The sequence below is a fragment of the Lynx rufus genome, unplaced genomic scaffold (genome assembly GCF_022079265.1).
Source record: "Lynx rufus isolate CCGP_SWC_20201006 ecotype Redwood Valley unplaced genomic scaffold, mLynRuf1.p SCAF_7, whole genome shotgun sequence".
Taxonomy (NCBI): Eukaryota; Metazoa; Chordata; class Mammalia; order Carnivora; family Felidae; genus Lynx; species Lynx rufus.
In genome coordinates, this window is record NW_025814889.1 from 79,906,693 (window position 1) to 79,927,578 (window position 20,886).

General features: G+C 45.8%; 1 protein-coding gene across 1 annotated transcript; it reads right to left on the reverse strand.

Moving 5' to 3' along the window:
- Positions 1–10,098: 10,098 nt before the first annotated feature.
- Positions 10,099–18,956, reverse strand: ATP5MC2 (ATP synthase membrane subunit c locus 2). Its single transcript, XM_047066361.1, has 6 exons — positions 18,838–18,956; positions 17,576–17,767; positions 14,220–14,289; positions 12,916–12,993; positions 12,166–12,359; positions 10,099–10,361 (listed from the first exon to the last, which is right to left on the reverse strand). Exons 1-6 carry the CDS (start codon positions 18,954–18,956, stop codon positions 10,247–10,249), a joined length of 768 nt encoding a protein of 255 aa, XP_046922317.1. The 3' UTR covers positions 10,099–10,246.
- Positions 18,957–20,886: the final 1,930 nt, after the last annotated feature.

Genomic DNA, 20,886 nt, shown 5'->3' on the forward strand with positions numbered 1-20,886 from the left:
AATTATAGATAGCTAACATACTGTGAGATGGGGGAGTAATCTCAGGTGAAGTTGGTGAAGTGGGTAGAGAGCAGAGATCGTGTAGACTTAGAGGCATTGTGAGTACTTCAGATTCGAGTCCAAGTTCAATGGTAAGGCATTGGTAGTTCTTTTCAGAATAACAATCACAATTTCACTTTAAGTGTCACTCTACTATGGAGTGGTCAAGAACAGAGGCAGACAGACCAGGTTAGGAGGCTATTGCAGTGGTATATGTGAGATGATGGTGGTTTAGACTAGGGTGGTGACAGTGGAGATAGATGCATAGAGTCAAGGAAGTAGAGAGGAATCAAAGATGAGTCTAGGGTCTTTTGGTTTGAACAGCTGAAATGAGAATAACTATAAGAGGAATAAACTGGGAGAAGTGATGGATGAAAGCCAGTCCCGAAGGAGTGTATAAGCATAATGTGTTTGCTGCAAATTGCAAACAGGTCAGTATGGTTGGAGTTTATGGTGACTGAATGGGAGGAGAGAGTGATGAGAAAGGAAGCTGAAAACACAGGCATGGAAGAAAGACCCTGTTTACCACCATAAAGTATCTGGACTTTATGCAGCTAGCCACTGGAAGCCACTCGAAAAAAAAATTTTTTTTAAATGTTCATTCATTTTTGAGACAGAGACAGAGTGTGGGTGGGGGAGGGGCAGAGAGAGAGTGAGAGAGGGAGACACAGAATCCGAAGCAGGCTCCAGGCTCTGAGCTGTCAGCACAGAGCCCGACATGGGGCTCGAACTCACAAACCATGAGATTATGACCTGAGCCAAAGTTGGATGCTTAGCTGACTGAGCCACCCAGGCACCCCACCACTCAAAGATTTTAAGTAGGAGAGTGACTAATCAAATTCACATTTTAGAAAGGTAACTAGCAGCTGCAACAAAGAGTTTGGCTTGAAGATGAGAGACATTGGAAACTAGGAGACATTTTTAATAACTTTCTTATTTTAAGGAGGCAGCAAAGTATAGTAGGAAGAACAAATGGCTTTGGAGTCAGACCCAAATTGAAATCTTTTTAATATTCAAGTTTATTTATTTTGTGACAGAGAGATAGAGAGAGAGAAAGGGTGAGTGAGTGGAGGAGGAGCAGAGAGAGAGAGAGAGAGAGAGAGAATCACAAGCAGGCTGTGTGATGTCAGCACAGAGCCCAATGTAGGGTTTGATCTCACAAACCATGAAATCATGACCTGAGCTGAAACCAAGAGTCAGACACTTAACCAACTGAGCCACATAGGCACCCCCCCCCAATTAAAATCTTGACATAGCAAATTTCCATCTATTACAAGTTGAATCGTGTTTCCCCTCCATCTCCAATTCATATGTTGAAGTCCTAACCCTCGTACCTCAGATGTGACCTCATTTGGAAATAGTCATTGCAGTTGTAATCAGTTAAGATAAGGTCATACAGGGGCACCTGGGTGGCTCAGTCGGTTAAGCGGCCGACTTCGGCTCAGGTCATGATCTCGCGGTCCGTGAGTTCGAGCCCCGCGTCGGGCTCTGTGCTGACAGCTCAGAGCCTGGAGCCTGTTTCAGATTCTGTGTCTCCCTCTCTCTGACCCTCCCCCGTTCATGCTTTGTCTCTCTCTGTCTCAAAAATAAATAAACGTTAAAAAAATTTTTTTTTTAAAGATAAGGTCATACTGGAGGAGGATAAGGCCCTAATCCAACAATTCGTATCCTTATAAAAAGGGAAAATTTGGTCATAGACATGCACGCAGAGATAATGCCATTTGAACACGAAAGCACAGATCTAGGGGTCAAGGAATGCTACAGATTACCAACAAACCACCGGAAGCTAACAGAGAGGCATGGAACAGATTCTGTTTCACAGTCTTCAGAAGAAACCAACTCCATTGACACATTGATCTTGGACTTTCAGCCTTCAGAACTGTGAGATAATAAATTTCTGTTAAGCCACTCAGTTTGTGGTACTTTGTTCTGATAGCCCTAGCAAACTAATGCACCATGGACAAATTATTCTATTTTGCTAATCCCTAGTGTCCCAATCTGTAAAAGGGGTAATTGTATCTACGTAATAGGTGGTCATGAAGATTAAAAGAAATGGCATTTGTAAAACACTTGGCATAAGCAGGCAATACATAAATGGTATTTTACATTTGTGAGACATTAATGCTACCCAAAGAAAATGGGACATTTCTGGAGATTTTTGGATTGCCCACAACTATCAGCATCATGTGCAATACAATCAAAAAGTAACAGGATAAAGCGGCACCTGGAAAGCTCAGTCGGTTAAGCGTCTGAATCTAGATTTTCGGCCCAGGTCATTATCTCATGATTCCTGAGTTCGAGCCCCACTTCGGGCTCCGAACTGATAGTGTGGAGCCTGCTTGGGATCCTCTCTTCCTCTCTCTCTGCCCCTCCCTCCCACTCTCTCTCAAAATAAATAAAAAATAAACTTAAAAAAAAGAGTAACAGAATGAATAAGATAATCTTGGAATCCCTTTTTCCTGTTTGATTCGTTAGAAAGGAGCACTGGGATTGTCTTGCTGTCTGTGGGATAGAACACTAGTACAAGAACCACAAGCATCCTCAAAGGCAGGAAGATTGAGGCTAGCCTAACATCCTGTGGTGGGGTCAAGTTGGAAAGGGAAGGAGGTGAACAAAGCTAAAGAATGGGCGAGATACCTTAGGCCTCCAGGCTTCCCAGCTCACTTCCTTAGGTAAAAAATTTAGGCCAGGGATTGTCCTCTCCTCAGCTCCATAAGGGAAACCCAACAGAGGCCTCACCAGTCTCTGGAACGCCTAGTCCTTTCAAGCAGGGAGTCCCTTGCCAAAGCAAACAATCCCAGCTCTACGATTGTGCTCTGGCTGGGGTAGGGGAGAACAAAGATCCCTTTCTTTGCTTCCCCAACTCTATGGCTCCAGCCAAAGGCACTGTTTACACAATCTTCCCTGGTGAAGAATTTGTTCCTTTTCTCTCTCTAGGTTGCAGCTGGAAAAGATTGACTCCCTTCTCGCCTGTTTCTTTTCCCCAGATCTCTGGTCAGGAAAAGTGCCCAATACCTGAACCTCCCACCCTCAGACAGGATGTCAGCACACTTAGCAGTAACTCTAGGCCCTTTTGTGATGTGACAGAGAACCTCGAAGTTTTCATGGCAGAAAGCTTATCTGGCTGGGAAAGGAAAGCTGGCTGGAGAGACCGGGAGACTAACTTGTCTCCATTCCAATTCTGTTTATTCCTCTCTTATTCCCAAAGGATTCCTAGGCTTTCCCGAGTCCATCTGTACAACTGAATCAAATAATCAAAATCCAGGGCAGAGCTGGCTTCCTTCTTTAAAAGGACGATAAGGTGGGTAGGATGAAAATAGTGTTTTCTAAGGGGAAAAGTTTTTCTTTAGTCTTTAGTTTAATTCCAATGGTATATGTTTCCCTCAAGCCCTAAAACAAAGCAAGGAGGAGGAAAGGAAGCCCCAGAGTGGTGGAGTCTAATTTTAGCACTGGCGGAGAATCCTAGTGTTAAGTTACTCCTGGTAAATTAGTAATCAAGAAAGAGCAGAGATAGAGACAATTTATAAGATCTTGTGTGCCAAAAAGAAGTTTCAAAATCTAATTTGGGGGCACCTGGGTGGCTCAGTGGGTTAAGCATCTGACTTCAGCTCAGGTCATGATCTCACAGTTGGTGGGTTTGAGCCCTGCATCTGTCTCTCCGCTGTCAGCACAGAGCCCACTTCAGATCCTGTCTCCCTTTCTCTCTGCCCCTTTCCTGCGCACGTGCGCTCTTTCCCTTAAAAATAAACATTAAAAAATTTTTTTAATCTAATTCCACTTATTTCAATGACATCTCCAGGAGGCGCATCTCAAGGAAATCTGCTCATTTCACACCAGGGAAGGAACTTGAAGCATAAGAAGACTGTACCAAAAGTGACTTGAACCCAGGATTCTGGGACTTTCAATCTGCTCATTTCTATACGGCCAAGCTGCTTTCTGAAAATTTCATAGGTCTTTTGCACTGCACAAATTTTCCTGAGCTAAATCCCTACTGACTATTCCCCTGTTGCTATGGGAGTTATAGGCTAGCTGTTTGCTATCCTTTGCAGCTATGTTTTGGAAACTTAAAGTCCTCGCTCCAAATGCTGGGAGATGAGAATGGAAAGGCCTTAAAGGTACAAAAGGGATGCAAGTCTGTCTGGTCTCGGATACCACCCATACACACACATAACACCTCTTGCCCCGCAAGATCTGCAGGGTTGGTTTCTGTAAAAGCAGCTACATGATTCCTGGAAGGCTCTAATCTACAATGGTTAAAAATATCCATCTTGAGGGCAGAGCTGAGCCAACTAAACTGAGCCTGTCCAGATACCCAGGAAATGAGCAGTGGGGTAAAATGAACCCAGGGGGAGGCAAAATGCTACTTATCTGCAAGTTAACAACAAGGATGGTAATTGTAAGAAAAACAGACTAATCACCTTCACTGAGAAATCTGAAAAACTGTCTAATCTGTCTTTCCCTCTCCACCAATGGTATTGTGGCTCCTCTACCTTGTGTTGTGATATAATATAGGCAGCTTTGGTCATCGGTTTCTATCTGGTTTTATTACTTTCTGCCTAGATAATCTCAAGGACCGAGTCATCACTGTTGAATCTCAGTCTCCGTTTTCTCATCTTTTAAAACAAGAAAAAGTATCTATTTCATACAAATGAAATGACTATGGTAGAAGACCATGGTATACAATTTGTGTTTAAAGGTCTTTCCTTCTTTAGCCTTTCTGAGCTAGACTAGATTCAATGAAGTCAAGAGGCAGAGGGTCAGAGAAGTCAATTTTTGGTTTTTTTCTCAGCGCAAAATTCAGATGAAACGTTACTCCTTTTCCAGACTGAAAGGTTGCATTTGTGTAAGCTATCTATTGCTACATAACAAATTATCATAAACTTAGTGGTTTAAAACAACATCCATTTATCACCTTACTGTTCCATCATAAATCCAGGAAGCCTTGATCATCTTCTCTGCTTAGGGTCTCACAGAGCCAAAGTCGAGGAAGGTGTTGACTGGGCTGAAATCTTAAGAGGTTTTGAGGAAACAAACACTTCCAAGTTCATTTAGGCTGTTGGCAGAGGTCAGTTCCTTGTAGTTGTAGGACTGAGGTCCCCATTTCCTTGCTGGCTCCTGTTTAGGGGGTCAATTTCAGCTCGCAGAGGCCACCTTTCAGTCCTTGCCTGTGGTCCCCTAGGTCTCCAAAGCCAGCAATAGCACCTTGAATCCTCAAATCTCCCGTTTCTCTTTCTGCCACCAGACTAAGAAAACTCTTTGCTTTTAAGGGTTCATGTGATTAGATCACACCCACAAAGATAATCTATCTCAGTCAACTGTGCCATGTTAATGTAACAAAACCACATGCATCATATCCCATCAAATTCACAGGTTCTGGGGATTCAAGCAGGACATATTTAGGGGAGTCATTAAAAAAAATCCTGCCTACCTCAGCACTTATTCAAAAGATGAAAGAATCTCTTATGGGGTAAGGGGACAAAGAAAGTGGGAACAAACTATCTAACCATTCACGCTAATAAGAGAAGCCAAGCATTTGAGAGGAGAGAGGTCTGACCTCATCCTCATCTACCCATCATGCCTTCTGCCATTTCTTTTTTTTTTTTTTTAATGTTTATTTATTTTTTTGAGACAGAGAGAGACAGAGCATGAACGGGGGAGGGGCAGAGAGAGAGGGAGACACAGAATCGGAAACAGGCTCCAGGCTCTGAGCCATCAGCCCAGAGCCTGACGCGGGGCTCGAACCCACGGACCGCGAGATCGTGACCTGGCTGAAGTCAGACGCTTAACCGACTGCGCCACCCAGGCGCCCCAACCTTCTGCCATTTCTAAGGTTGCTAGTTTGATCACAATATACTTCTTTTTTTTTTCTTTTTTTTTTTTTTTTTTTTTTCTTTTTCAACGTTTTTATTTATTTTTGGGACAGAGAGAGACAGAGCATGAACGGGGGAGGGGCAGAGAGAGAGGGAGACACAGAATCGGAAACAGGCTCCAGGCTCCGAGCCATCAGCCCAGAGCCCGACGCGGGGCTCGAACTCACGGACCGCGAGATGGTGACCTGGCTGAAGTCGGACGCTTAACCGACTGCGCCACCCAGGCGCCCCTGATCACAATATACTTCTTAACATTCACAGTACCTAGAGCTAAATCCTCAAAAATAAAAACATTTTAAAGAATGCTTGGGGACTAAAAAAATCACCTTGTATTTTAATTTTTCCTCATCAAACAGTGAGAACACCAAGCCGTCCAAGAGTGTGTCCTAAGAATTCATGTTGGAAAATGCATGATAATTTTAGATATGACTCAATAAAGACAATTTCTTTGCTCAAAAAGAGGATGAGGACAATATAATCTCCTCACCAGTGTGATGCTACTCCTCTCCCTTTTTCTATTTCAGAATTCAACCTGAATATTCTTTCACCTCATTTCTCTTCAAAGGATGTAAGACACAGAGCAGTCTCTAGGTTCCTGGACACCAACTTATGCTAAATTATCAGTGTTGTTCCTGAATATGTATCTCATCCTGATGACCTGACAAAGCCTTAAATTAATAAATCCATCTGGAAAGGGAGGCTGAAACAGGGTTATTCATTATTGCTGTTTAGCATTTAGAGGATCTCCAAAGGACATCATCTTCCTCCCTAAATGGCATTCTTCCCCTGGTTCTGAAGAAATGCAAAGGACTCTTGAAAAAACTAAGGCAGAAGAGGGAAGCAAGCCTCGCTATCTTCAGCATCCCTGGGTTCTCTCTCAGATGCATTATGGCTAGACTTTATAAATTTTGGATAGTCAGTTCCCTTTTCTATGCCAACCATAGAAAAGGGAGAAGCTATCTCCAAAATGCCTGTGATATGCCCTGAGGTCCATGGGGAATGAGAAAGCAAATAATAATTATATATTAAATTTTGAAGGTACCATCCTTTCCTTTTCTTGGACCTGTGTCTATGCACATAATTCCTGAGATGAACATTATTATCCCTATTCAATAGATGAGAAACTGAGGTCCTAGAAAGTTACTGGGTAGTGATCTAACATCACAGTGGCCATGGTAGAAGAGAGATTAGAACATTTCCCAATATACCTGAAACTAATGTAACACTGTGGTCCACTATACTTTAATTTTTTTATGTTTATTTATTTTTGAAGGAGAGAGAGAAAGAGCGTGAACAGGGGAGGGGCAGAGAGAGAGGGAGACACAGAATCGGAAGCAGGCTCCAGGCTCTGAGCTGCCAGTACAGAGCCTGATGCGGGGCTTGAACTCACAGCCATGAGTTCATGACCTGAGCTGAAGTCAGATGCTTAACTGAGCCACCAAGGTGCCCCCAATATACTTTAAAAAAATATCTGATTTCAAATCATGGGCTCTTTCTAAACTACAAGGGCAAGAAGAAAACTTTCATTACAGGGGCACCTGGGTGGCTCAGTCGGTTGTGTCTGACTTCGGCTCAGGTCATGATCTCATGGCTCATGAGCCCCAGGTTGGGATCTGTGCTGACAGCTCAGAGCCTGGAGCCTACTTCGGATTCTGTGTTCCTCTCTCTCTCTCTCTCTCTCTCTCTCTCTCTCTCTGCCCCTCCCCCACTCACACTCTGTCTCTCCCTCTCTCTCAAGAATAAACATTAACAATTTTTTTGAGAGAGAAAAAAAAAAGCTTTCATTACATAATGTGATCAAAGTTGGAAAGATCTCTAGGAAATTTGCTCTTGGACCCTCTACTGAAACATAGCACTCCTCTTCTCCAGGTTATTAGTAGCTTTGGCTGCCAGCAAATTGTCTCCTGGGGCTTGAAAGAGAGAGGTTGCCTTGACTCCTCCCGAAGAAATTTGCTTCCAAGCTTCTTGCAACACCATCTCATCATTCACCTCAGCGAGAACAAAAACACAAGGCCACTAAACCTTGAGTTCTCCAAGCACCTAAGCTGATAAGGGATTAGCTAGAATCCATCCCAAAGAAAGGGCCAAGGAGAGAAAGAAAACAGGATACTGGATGACTCAGAAAGGGGATGGGCAGCGGACCGACCAGACATACAAATTCAAGACCAAAAGAGAGGTCTATTCCTCATCTCAAAATATGTAGATACTTTCCACCTACTCTTGGCTCGAGCTGTTCTGGTGAAAGCCCCACTTAGAGCCCCACAGCTCACAATACACTTAGCTGGGAACAGCATAGAAATCTAGAAGCAAACCGTGGATAGGATCCCTCTCAACCCTTGATCACAACAGCAAAAGTACAAGGGTGAAAGATTTTGGATGACCTGCTTTCTGAGAATGTTTACTCTTGGGTTAAGTCTCTACCCTGGGCTTTAATTTTATAGTCCTCAATTAAACCAAAAGAAAAACTGTTGTGGTCATTCACATTATCACGAAAGGACTTTAACCCAGTTACTTGAAGCGTGCGTTGTGTATCTAAAAGTGTATCCAGCCTTTAGAAAATACAATTCTTGGGGCACCTGGGTGGCTCAGTTGGTTGAGCGTCCGACTTCAGCTCAGGTCATGAACTCGCGGTGAGTTTGAGCCCTATGCCAGGCTCTGTGCTGACAGCTCGGAGCCTGAAGCCTGCTTCAGATTCTGCGTGTGTGTGTGTCTCTCTCTCTGCCCCTCCCCTGCTCATGCTGTCTCTCAAAAATAAATGTTAAAAAAAATACAATTCATTACTTTTTACTAACCTCACTGTCCAAAGTCCCTCTTGAGGGGATTTTTAAGGGAAAAGGTTTACTTTGCTTATTCTGCCCTTTCCTTCATGCTTGGGAAAATAAGTCACTGGCAACACTGGGCTTGGGGAGTCCCACAAGATTGAGTATGGTAGTCTGACACCCTGATTAGAAGATGTGATCCTTGCTCTAGCTCCAGCTCAGCTACTGAATGTTCCTGAGAATCCTTTGATTTTTCAAAGTCTCAGTTTCCTCATTTTTGAAGTGAGGTGGATGGGTGAGATGACCAAGTAAAAAATTTGACAAAGATATTACTGAGAGGGGTGCCTGGGTGACTCAGTCCGCTATGCATTTGACTTTGGCGCAGGTCATGATCTCACATGAGTTCAATCCCTGCATTGGGCTCTACGCTGACAGCTCAAGAGCTTGGAGCCTGCTTCAGATTTTGTCTCCCTCTTCCTCTGCCTCTCCCTCGCTTGTGCTCTCTCTCAAAAATAAACAAACATTAAAAAAAATATATTGCTGAGATACATCATGCTAAATACTATTAGGGATACAAAATGAACATGACATAGTCCCTTAAAAAAACCAATAGTCTAACTTGGAAGATAAAGGACACACACGTACATAGCAAATCCACAATTTACACAGACCCTAAGCATTATAAAGGATACAACATGATCTACAGTCCTTTATTTGAGTTAATGCTCATTTGACTGATGGTAGATGGAAACCAGATGAAAGTTTCATGGAGTAAGAGGTAGCATTTAAACTCAGTCTTTAAAGACAACAGGGAGTTTGAAAAAGAGGAAAGTGAGCAAAGATTCAGGAAAAAGAAAGCAGAGATGGCCAAAGGGCAAGGCGTGAAGATAAGGACAGGAAAGAGGGAAAGTATTTAAAAAATGACAATACCACTTTGGGTAGAGTATGGGAATAATAAAAGATAAAGCCAAGAAAGCTGAGGGCAGACTGTTATTGAATTGGTAAATGACAAAAACTACTCTTATACTTAAGAATTAACCTGGCAGTGGTGGGCAGAAGTAAATGCTAGAGGGAAGAGACTGGAGGCAGAAGGCCAGTTAAAAGGTACTGCAATAGACCAAGTGGGTGGTGAGGAGGCCCTGAGCCAGGATAGTAGCAGTGGCAACAGAGAGCCCATTAGTCAAAATGTTAAGCCACTGCTGTTCGTTTCTACTGACCCAGTCCTCCAAGATAACAGGCCATCCCCGGTGAAAATTATTAAAAAAGGAGTGCTAATTTGAATAAAGCTTTCCTGACACAAAGAATAAAGAATAAGTGAGCCCAGACTCATGGTGAACTTAGAACTGTCACCACCCTCTAGGCCTTACACTCTCACCAAGGCACTCAGCCAACTAAGGAGAACAAATATACACAGGAGACACAAGAAAAGATCTTATTAATACAGTATTTATTTGTCTTCCCTCTGTCAAACCCTGAGCCAACCACTTTCCCCAGGCTGCCTGGGGAGGTATAGGAAAAGGAACATACAGGGCAGACGTGACACGGGAAAAAGACCTATGGGAGGTGGAGACGGCTCCTTCACATGGCGAAGAGGATGAGAAAGGCCACCATCAGGCAAAATAGCCCCATGGCCTCCGAGAGGGCAAAGCCCAGAATGGCGTAGGAGAAGAGCTGCTGCTTCAGAGAGGGGTTCCTGGGAGAAGGGGAGGAGAAAAGACTGAATTTCTAGTCCACACAAAGAAAAAGATAAACATCAAAGGTAGGCTCGGGGAAAATTCATCTCCTCAAGCTCATCTTATGTAATGAGTCTCTCATGGTGTCACCATCAGGCCCCAATTCCTGCCGGATCCATCAAGGGCTCTACAGAGACTGAGTGATGGGAGTGGACAATCCAAAATTCTTTAACATGGCCCAGGTACAAACATAACCTCCTCTAGTGGATCACCCATAGCCTAACTTAAGGCCTCTGGGCCTGGACCTTTAACTATCCAGGGCTCAACCAGGATGGAACAGGTACCCAGAGTGGCAGAATCTATCAGAGCAGTGTTCTGAAACCTGAAGGAGCAGAACCCCAATAAAAAAATGTACAAAAGCCGAACTACAATGTTAAAAAAGTGGGGGATTTTAAAGGTTTGGTCTCCTCTTTATTCTTTAGATGGTCTTTGGGCATACTTCAGAACTCTATGGCCTGATGAAACACAACCAGAAAAACCCTCTACAATGGGGTTTTTCTAGTGGTGTTCCATAAAGCCAGGGGACACACTACCTTCTTTCACTTCAAACTAGTTAAAGATTTTGGGCTTTAAGAAATGCAGGGGGAAGGGGGGGTGCCTGTGTGGCTCAATCGGTTGGGTGTCTTGACTCTTGATTTCGGTCATGATCTCACGGTTGGTGGGACTGAACCCTGAGTCCAGCTCTGTGCTGCTGGTGTGGAGCCCACATGGGATTCTCTCCCTCTCTGTCCCTCCCCTGCTTGTGTGTGCACATACTCTCTCTCTCAAAATAAACTTAAAAAAAAAAAAAAAGCCTACAAATGGTCTGTGGGGTTTAGATTATGAGTCAAAATGGGATAAAGGTAAGTCTTCCAACTTTGAAAGTCAATATATAATTTCTATTTCCCTTACTCTGTCACTTCTGGAAGCCTTGACGGATAAGGTAAAGCAACGCCAGCTTTCAACAGAACTGTGGATGCAGAAGCAGTCAGGCTTCTTGTTTCATATACATCCTAAAAAATAAACCTATTTCCTCAAAGGCATTAAGAGAACTTGCAGGTCTCTAGAGGATTAATTTAGTTCTAACAGTGAGTTGCCAGGGGTTGGTGGGGACTAAACAGTCCCAAGTGTCAGGAAACTGTGGGGCTGGCTGCAAAGGCAGTTTTCCCAGGAGTGATGGGGGGGGGTGGCGGGGGGCGGGAATTCCCAGGGATGGGGAAAAACAGTAAAGAAACCACAATGCTGACTTGAGGCTCTAGATCAGTGGTAGCCAACTTTCTCCGTAAAGAGCTAGACAGTAAACGTTTTAGATGCTGTGGGTCACATATGGTCTCTTTTTCATGACCTTTTAAAAATGTTAAACCCATTCTTAGCTCAGCTATACAAAAAACAGGCGGTGGCTCGATATGGCCCTCCACCTCAGTTTGCTGACTCCTACTCTAAACCAAAGCTTTTCAATGGAATTTTCCAATATGGTAGCCACTAGTCACACATGGCCACCTAGCCACATTATGAGTACACAAAATTTAAACTTTGTGTACTTTTAGTTAATTAAATTTTTATTTATTTTTATGTAACGTCTGTGCCCAATATGGGGCTCGAACTCATGACCTGAGATGAAGAGTCACATGTCCTACTGACTGAGCCAGCCAGGTGCCCCTAGTTAACTAAAATTTGAACTCAAATAAGTTCATGTGGCTACTGTATAGGAAATATAGCTCAAGATCCCCAGATATTTCTGCCCAGACCTCTGGAAACAGAGAGCCAATTGAGGGCCCAGCTTACCTGGCATAACCAATGATGAGGCTCCCAAACACAGTCCCAATTCCAGCCCCAGAACCAGCCACCCCAACTGTGGCAGCCCCAGCCCCAATGAACTTGGCTGCTGTGTCGATGTCCCTTGAAGCAGAGCTGGTTTGGAAACCGCGGCTAGGAATAAGTGAGGTCAGGGGACGTGGGGCTGCCCAGCTGCTGAGGCTCTGTGAAGAAGATGCAGGTAGAGGATAAACATTTTAAGAAATCCCTTTTTTGTTTCAGAAAGTTTTGTACCATTTAAACCCTTTATGCTATCACATTCCATGGCTTCTCTCCCAAACAGAAAAACTTTTAACTCCCTGGAAAATCCCCTAACATGCTGCCAAGCAGAACTCTTTGATGCAAGAGGTAGACATCAAATACCTTCAAAATTCAGGTGTGCTCTAGAAGTGTAAGACTGAAGACCTAGCCTGTTCTTGGTGCCCTGAAATCATGGTCTTCCTGGGACCAACTGCCACCAAATGAAGTCAGTAAACCAGGTCACATAATGGTAGTTATCAGCAGCACACATGGGCATGCACTGCCAGTGGCAAAAACTGGAACACTAGATCATATGTGGTATCAACTGTCCTCCACCCTCACCTAAAGCCAATGGCCTTGATCCTTCACTAACTTTAGTCTGTGATGATCGTCCTCAGCACTCCCCCTACTGGTGCTGCCAGGTAACCCTCTTCCCCCCTCACCCCCAACCACAGGCACAATTTCCACCTTATAAGGTACCTCATCTGTCAGTGTCTCTGGTGGTTTTAGTGCCACTGCAGACAGTGATCGGCTCAACAGCTGAGAGGTGCTCCTGACCTAGGGGGAATGACACAAGGGCAAGAGGGTCAAGGATGGCTGTGGAGGAATTTCAGAACCACCCCAAGTTGTTTCGTGGATGCCCCATTCATTCTCTTGATCTTCCATCATTCTTTACTTCCAGTAAATTTTAGACTCAAGAACCAAACCAGTTCTCTTGCTTCCTAGGCTTCTCCTTTGTTTTAAGGGAAGAAACGTACTTCCTTTTGGGCTATGAGGTATTACCCACTCTCCCCATACCCCTTTACAGGCCTCTAGAACAGGAAGAAATCTAAGCCTCAGAAGCATTTGCTTCACTCAGTGAGAGAGATATATTTTGGTAATGGCCAACCCATAAGAGGGAAGCCAATGATTAGAGGAGCATTTTTCCCTAGACACATCCTTCAGGAAAATAGGCACAAAGATCCACGTTCAAAATTCACCCCTTCTCGTAGCCTTTTCTGACTAACCCTAAACCAAAGCAGACAACATGGTAGTTAACAGCCAGGGTTTTAATCAGACAGATCTAGATTCTAATCTTAGCTTTACTTCAGCTGTGTGATCTTAGGACAAGTCACTTAAATCTTTCTAAGCCTGCTTTCTCTTCTACCAAATTGGAATGCTGTACCTCAGGGCTGATTTGAGGAATAAATGAGATTATGTATACAAACTGGTAAACTCAGGTGCTCAATCAATGGTTACCCCCCCCAATAATATTATCACTCCTTTTCACTTACAGATGTATAAACCAATTGCCTCCACCATCTAATAATCTATAAATTCTTCCATGCTGTTGCTTGTTAAGTCAAAATATTTTTCCAACGTGTATCTCCGTGTGTTTCAACTTGCCACCCAAATTGAAGCTTCCGGAGGGAACTCCCAGGTATGACTCTGACACTAAGTGCAAGATCCTGAACACAGCGTGTACTCGGTCCAAGTTAGGCTACCTACTTCAAGCTTACCATTCCTGGCAGGGTTCCAGTTTACAGGCACACAGAGTTTCAAGATAGGAATAACTTGACCTTACTCGAGATTCTCATTTACACTCTTCTAACATAGTTGGATGAAAAGAATTAACTGGCCTCCAAGGGATCTGAGACAGGGGTGCCTGGTAAGCATTCACTCTCTGCTGTCAGGCTAACGCGGCAAAGGACCTTCCCTCAACCCAGCTGTGAAGAGCAATGTGTGGCAAGGAAGAAACACGATGCCCCTCTTCAAAAACTTTCCCAGAAAAGGCAAGCACTCACCAAGAAGGGGGAGGAGACGAACTTTGCACAGGTATACATTTTCAGGGGATGAGGGGCTGTGGCAGGAGAGCTGGAATTACAAAAGTAGCGCTGTAAATATTGTCCTTGTTCATCAAAGGGTATCTTTTTTTTTTTTTTTAACATTTGTTTTTGAGAGACAGAGAGAGACAAAGCATGAGTGGGGGAGGAACAGAGAGAAAGGGAGACACAGAATCCGGAACAGGCTCCAGGCTCCGAGCTGTCAGCACAGAGCCTGACGCGGGGCTCGAACCCATGAACTGTGAGATCGTGACCTGAGCCGAAGTCAGACGCTTAACTGACTGTGCCACCCAGGCGCTCCAAAGGATATCCTTAATAGCAGAAAAGGTGCTGTTAAATTTACATGGCCCAAACAGCACAGTAAATGACCTCAAGTCATCAGCAGAGACAGAATTAAAACCCTGAAGTCAAGGGACACCTGGCTGACTCAGTCAGTTAAGTGTCTGACTCTTAGGTCACAATCTCACGGTTCATGGGTTTGAGCCCTTGCATCAGGCTCTGCACTGTCAGAGTTTCTCTCTGCCCCAATATCCCCGCGTGCACACACACTCTCAGAATAAATAAACTTAAAAAATAAAACCTTAAAGTCAAGATTCCTCCACACAGCTTCCAAGATTTCCTTATAATCAAGTGACTCCCCCTAGTCTGAACAAGGAGCCACCTGGTCTCAGCTTTAAGATTTGTTATTCATTTCTACAGCTTCACGAGTTGTGGTCAGAGGAAGTTCCCGTGTCTTCTGCCTAAATTTTCCTTACTCTCTCTAAAAGGAACTCTTCTCAAGACTTCATTGTCTGGGACTAAAACTGCTGCCCTTTAAGGACTCTTGGGAGATAGCTGTTGGTGGCCAAGACCCTGGAAGGATCTCCAAAAATCTTTTTACTGAAATCCCTGGAAGTTATTGGACTCCTCAAAAGACTTCCATTTCCTACATTAATTAACAGGGCGAGGCAGGCCCAGGAAGAATCCTGCCTTTACTCTAATTAGCCACGACTGTTAACGTATTCATTTGCACCATCACACTAAGAGGCATTCTATTTTGTATGCCGAAGACCTAAAACAGAGCTGACACCCTGTAGGTGCCTAAGTTAGTAGAAATTATCTGAGAGAGGAGTGGGTGGGTTAAAGACCTACAAAAAAGAATTTCTTCAAGGTTCATGTGAACTAGTTACCTGAAGGCAGGGATGGTATATGTATTAAAAAATGCATATTCAAAAAAAAATACATATTCAGGTGCCACTTTAGACCTTCCTGGACAAGCTCTCTGGTGATAAGGCCCAAGTATCCTATATTTCAAACAAGCTTCTCAAGTGATCCTTAGGTACACCGGGAGCACAGTCTTCTTTGTTTTTGTTTTGTAACATTTATTTTTGAGAGAGAGCACAAACAGGGGAGGGACAGAGAGGGAGACACAGAATCCGAAGCAGGCTCCAGGCTCTGAGCTGTCAGCACAGAGCCCGACATAGGACTCGAACCCATGAACCATGAGATCATGACCTGAGTCAAAGTCTGATGCTTAACTGACTGAGCCACTCAGGTACCCCAAGAGCACATTCTTAAAATCAGACCTGAAATGATGGTGGTGGTAGATCCAGGACTTGAAATCTCACACTTAATACTTCTTAATATGCTACAAGTTGAAATACTCAGGATTACTTAAACCTGTTAAAGGACACTTCCTTAAAGGAGTTGTACTCAATATTTTCCCAGGTTACACCTCTGAATCCAGAATCTTAGTCACTTTTGGATTAATCCATGCCTTCAACTCTTGTCCCCTGTCTTAAACTGCCCATAAGTTAACTCTAACCCAATTCTGCTGCAGATTATAAAGGTTTTCTTGGGTCAAAATCCAAAATTACCCTAATATTTTAAAAAAGAAGGGCTCCTGGGTGGCTCAGCCGTTTAAGTGTCTGACTCTTGATTTCGGCGCAGGTCATGAGCTCGCGGTTGGTGAGATCCAGGCCCACATCAGGCTCTGAGCTGACGGCATGGAGCCTGCTTGAGATTCTCTCTCCCTCTCTCTCAAAAAAATAAACTAGAAAAGAAAAGAAAAGAAAAGAAAAGAAAAGAAAAGAAAAGAAAAGAAAAGAAAAGAAAAGGAGTAAAGCACCTGGCTGGTTCAGTCAATAGGGCATGTGATTCCTGAGTCCTGAGTTCAAGCCCCAAGTGGGGCATAGAGCTTACTTAAAAAATAATAAACAAGTAAATAGTTTTTTTTCCCCAAGGCAATTAAACCTCAATATTATCATTCATAAAATATAGCTGGGGGGGGTTAAATTAAATAACGTGTAAACAGCGGAAAGTAGTGCTGACGTGTTACAAGTCCACAACAAAAGGTGGCAATTAAGGGAGCCCTGCGCAAAGTACGGATGCCTCCACTGGCCACCTAACCAGGCAAGTCTGGACCTGTTAGCTTAGGACACCTCGGACCACAGCCTCATCCAGAATCAGCGGGCCTACATCATCATGAGTTTATTCCTTCGTGTAGATCAGCCGAATTAGGGGGCTGCTGACTTACCCATTCCCTTCCTTAAACCTTCTTTTCCTCTTGAGAGCAGGGCCAGGGGACTCTTGGTAGACCCTTGACAGGAAAGCTGGCCGGTGAAGACTATCCCAGGCTGCCCCACACGACTCTCTTGGGCCTGCTGCCTCTAACAGAAAACCTCGCTATTAGCCCACCACTTCTGTTTCCTCCAACTTCACTGGAGTGGAAGGAGGAGAAACTGGGAGACAGCCAATGGTTTCAAAGAAACCGGCCTCTTTCCTGCCATAGGTCTCCCCAGGACACAGCCTGAACGGAGAAGGTGTTTTGGCTGTTTTGTTCTACCACGTTCACGTTTACTTTTAAAACAGACTATCTGCTCTCTCCATTGCTCGTGGCATCTGAAGTCCTGGGGCCAAGTCTTGCAGTTGCTGGGTAAGAATGGAACGAGTCAGAAAGCGAAGGGAAAGCAATAAAAAGGAGGAGAGAGCCGGAGGTTTGTGACAACTCTGAACAGTCTAGAGGGTGAGACAAGAGCGTCTGCAAGGGTCGAGAGGAAAAGGTGAAAACGAGCCCTCTGGGATTGGACTTTCACCGGCTCCAAGGCGGTCTTCCCTCCCCCCTCCCACGAGACATCCAAGATGGCGCCAGGCCCGCGCGGTTGGAGGTCACGGCACGCGGAAGGGGCAGCCCTAAGGCGCGGGAGTACCAGGCCCAAGGGAGGGCGTCAGGGCCAGGGTGGGAGCATGCAAGGTAAGGACCTCAATGGACTCGTGCGCGGTGGGGTGTCCCGCGCGCGTGCGCGGCGCATCGCGGGCGCGAGGGCCCAAGGCCTTACCTGCTCCCAGTGCACAGAAGACAGAGAGGGGCGGGGGGAGGGCGGGAAGAGCGAAAGGAAGGCTCGGCGCAGGCGCGGCCTGAACCAACGAGTCGTTCTTCTAAGGATAGAAAAATCGCAGCGTTGAGGGTCGGCCCAGGCTCCACAGCGCCGCCTGCCAGCTTTGTGGCCGCATTCGGCCAGTCGCTCCACCTGGTGTTTGAGAGGAGAAACTGCAGGCGGAGCCGACCCTCTACAGAAATGAGGACAACTGCAGTGGAAACGGATCTGTAACGTGGCCGGCGGTTTGGTCGGCTCGGCGTTTGGGATCTTGGGACTCACGTCCCCGTACCCAGCATGTGCAGTCACATTGTCAGCCCCGCCCACACCAGAAATTCAGTGTTAAATCACAAACACCGGGTTTGGGGTTCGGTGCCCAAATGTGGCAGAAGGAAAATGAAGTCATGGGACTCCTGTCTTCTGTCGCCCAGGGACCCTGACTTTATGGATGGGAAACCCGTTCCGTGGGCGAATAGTCAGCAAAGTGCCCCAGCTGCCTGTGGCGGCCCCGCCTTTATTTTCCTCTCTGTCTTTCTTATTCTAGCGATCAGCCGTGAGGAAACCAGCGTCATCGAACCAGAAGATAGGGGCTAATGATGATTGTGACTCAGGCGTCCTGACACTAAGCCTTCTCTCCGGAGTCCTGAGACAGTCAAGGAATAGTAGGCACCAGGGACCTGTAGTGAGGCTGTGAGGTCACTGCAGGCATGCCCGGGCCTCTGCCCAGGCTCCATCCGTGGGAGTTAAGCAGTTCCCCATGAGGCGCTCTCATGGAAGCCTCTCCACTTCTCCCTCGTGCCCTTTTGCTCTTCCTTTCCAAAATAAATTGGGGGGGGGGGTGGGAGGAAGCTCCGGCCCTCATCCCTTCTTCTAGGCCTCTTGGTCTGGTCTCGGGAGACAGGTTCTGAGCAGCCCCCTTGGAAGGAGGGCAGCAGGGCCTACCCACTTTTCCTCATGCCCAAACCCCAGCTACCCAGGCATCGCGCTTGAATGCAGCACGAGAAGGACGGGGAAAGCTCACCAAACCCCCATAAAAAATAAAAAATAAAAAGAGAGCCGCGGCTGTAAATAAAGCCAAATCCGCCACCCTCTGAGGGGCCGTTTGTCCTCCCCTCCTTGGCCCCGTCCTTCCCGCCGCCCCCTCCCGGCTCCCGGGCCCCGCGGCGCCCCGGCCCCGAGCTCCTCCATTTAATCGGATTTGGGAGAAGGGGAGGATAAATCACGGCAGCAGCTTTACGGTCCCGGAGGAGAGGCGAGCCGCAGCCAGGCACACCCCGGCCGGCGATAAAAACCGCCGCTGAAAGCCCACGGAGCAATTTCCCGGGACCCCGAGCGACGCCATTACAGGAATGTAATTTTGCCCGGATGAGGCCCCGAGTTTAATTATCCTCGCGGAGGAATTTCAATGCGGCCAATCCATCTTGCAGGCGGGCGGCAGAGGGATTTATATGGGCCCGTTATTTCACACCGATCCTCCATCTGCATTTTTATGGCCCTGAGCTCCTGAAAGGGAGGGGAAAGAGTGGGGAGAAATCGGAGACGCGGGCGAGGAGAGAAGGGTGGGGGACTTCCCGCCTTTCCTAAATCCACGATTCCAGCTCGGGCGAGGATTCTCCCTGGTTGCCCTGCGATTCCCCAATATCCCTTCCGTTCCAGTTGTTGACTCGGGGTGGAAAGGGGGTGGGGGTAGGTGAAGAATGGAGCTGGGGATCGTTGGGAGTCAATCAACAGGTATTTACCAAGTACCAATTGGTGCCAGGCACGGTGTCAGATGCTGCGAGCAGAGAGGGAAGCCGGGCCGGCCAGGATCTCCCCTGAAGTCCCCAGACACCCCCCGCCCCCCCGCCCATCCTGAATTCCTTTCAGCTCTCAGCTTCACAGCCTCCCAGGCAAAAAGTCCTCGGTCCTCAGGAGCCGCCACCACCGAACGGTTGTTGCAGCTGTTTGTTGCGACAATTCAGACCCTTCTCGGATATCGCCGACAATCCCAAAGCGGGATTGGGACCAAGGGGCCCACGAGGAACCTAAGCTGGCTCCTCCCGCAAGCTGTTAGAGCCTGCAATGTTTAATTCTCCCCTACCCTCGTTCAGTGGTGGGCTCTGGATTCACGCAAACCTGGGTTTCCAAGCCACTGTGATCTTGGGCAAGCTGTTTAACCCCTCTAAATCGATTTCCTCCTCTGCAGATTTGGAATAATAATAGTGCTTACCCCAGAGCAAATATTGGGATAATAGATGTGAAGCTTTTAGCAAGGTGCTTGGAACTCAGTAAGAGGTCAATACATGATAGTAATAATAATAATAGTTATTGTTATTATCATTAGAGTTGGGAGCATTGCAACTCAATTCTGCACTGCTCCCTGGAGACTCGATTGCAAGGTCCCTTCAATGATATCTCCTGAGACTCAACTTATCACTAACTGAACTTTTCCACCCTCATAAATCATGCAAAACAAGTTATTTGACAGGTAGGTGGATGGAGAGATCCGTGGGGAGGGCCAAGTATTCGGGAGGCTATTGCTACCAGGCCTGAAGTCAGAAATGCAATCAGTAGGGAAACAGACTATGTAAAATGGTTGAGCTACGTGAGGGAAGAGTGAATTTGAAGACCACAAAAGAGAACGTTAGCGAAGGTCGAGGAATCTTCTTAATCCAGGGCTTGGGAAAGGGTCCTTCCTCCACTTCAGTGAGGGAAAACTAGGATCCAGGAAGGAAAGGGTGTGGAGCCAGACTATCCTTTCCAATCAATCCCTTTCTTTTCCTACCAGACCATGTAACAAGGTTGGCCTGATTGGCCAGTTTTTCTAATGACTGTTAGTGGCACATTCTGACTGGTTAGCAGCCTCCCTGCACAGTGGTGACGAAAAAATGAGATTGATCTTTTCTTTCTTAGGATTGGTTAACAGCCCTCAGGGGGGCCAGAGACTCATTTTAATTGACTAGCTAGGCTAGGAGGGAGGTCCAGCACCTCTCACATGGAAATTCTGGGTGTTCTTTTCCACAAAGGTCACCAAGAACGAGTCTTGATTGGCTTATGCATGTTTGCCTTCGGACGGACGGGAAACACAATAGCTCCGAGAAGAAAAATCAAAAGGATCTCGCAAGGCATGCCACAGTTCAGTTTGAAACCCCAAACAGAAAGATAGATTCACAGAGAGAAGCATAAGACGGATAAAAAGAGAGAGAGAGTAGGACACAGAGAAATGCAAAGAAAAAAAATTGCCAGAGAGAAGAGGAAGTGTTTGAATAATTTATTTTTCGCTTCTGAAGGCT

What these genes read in the sequence shown, in the direction of transcription:
- ATP5MC2 (XM_047066361.1), bottom strand. Translation starts at nt 18,956, where the DNA reads ATGGCGTCGCTCGGGGTCCCGGGAAATTGCTCCGTGGGCTTTCAGCGG. An exon ending in CTTCTGTGCACTGGGAGCAG is followed by an intron (nt 14,290 to 17,575) that starts GTAAGGCCTTGG and finishes TTGTAATTCCAG; the next exon opens with CTCTCCTGCCACAGCCCCTC. An exon ending in CAGAGACACTGACAGATGAG is followed by an intron (nt 12,360 to 12,915) that starts GTACCTTATAAG and finishes TCTTCTTCACAG; the next exon opens with AGCCTCAGCAGCTGGGCAGC.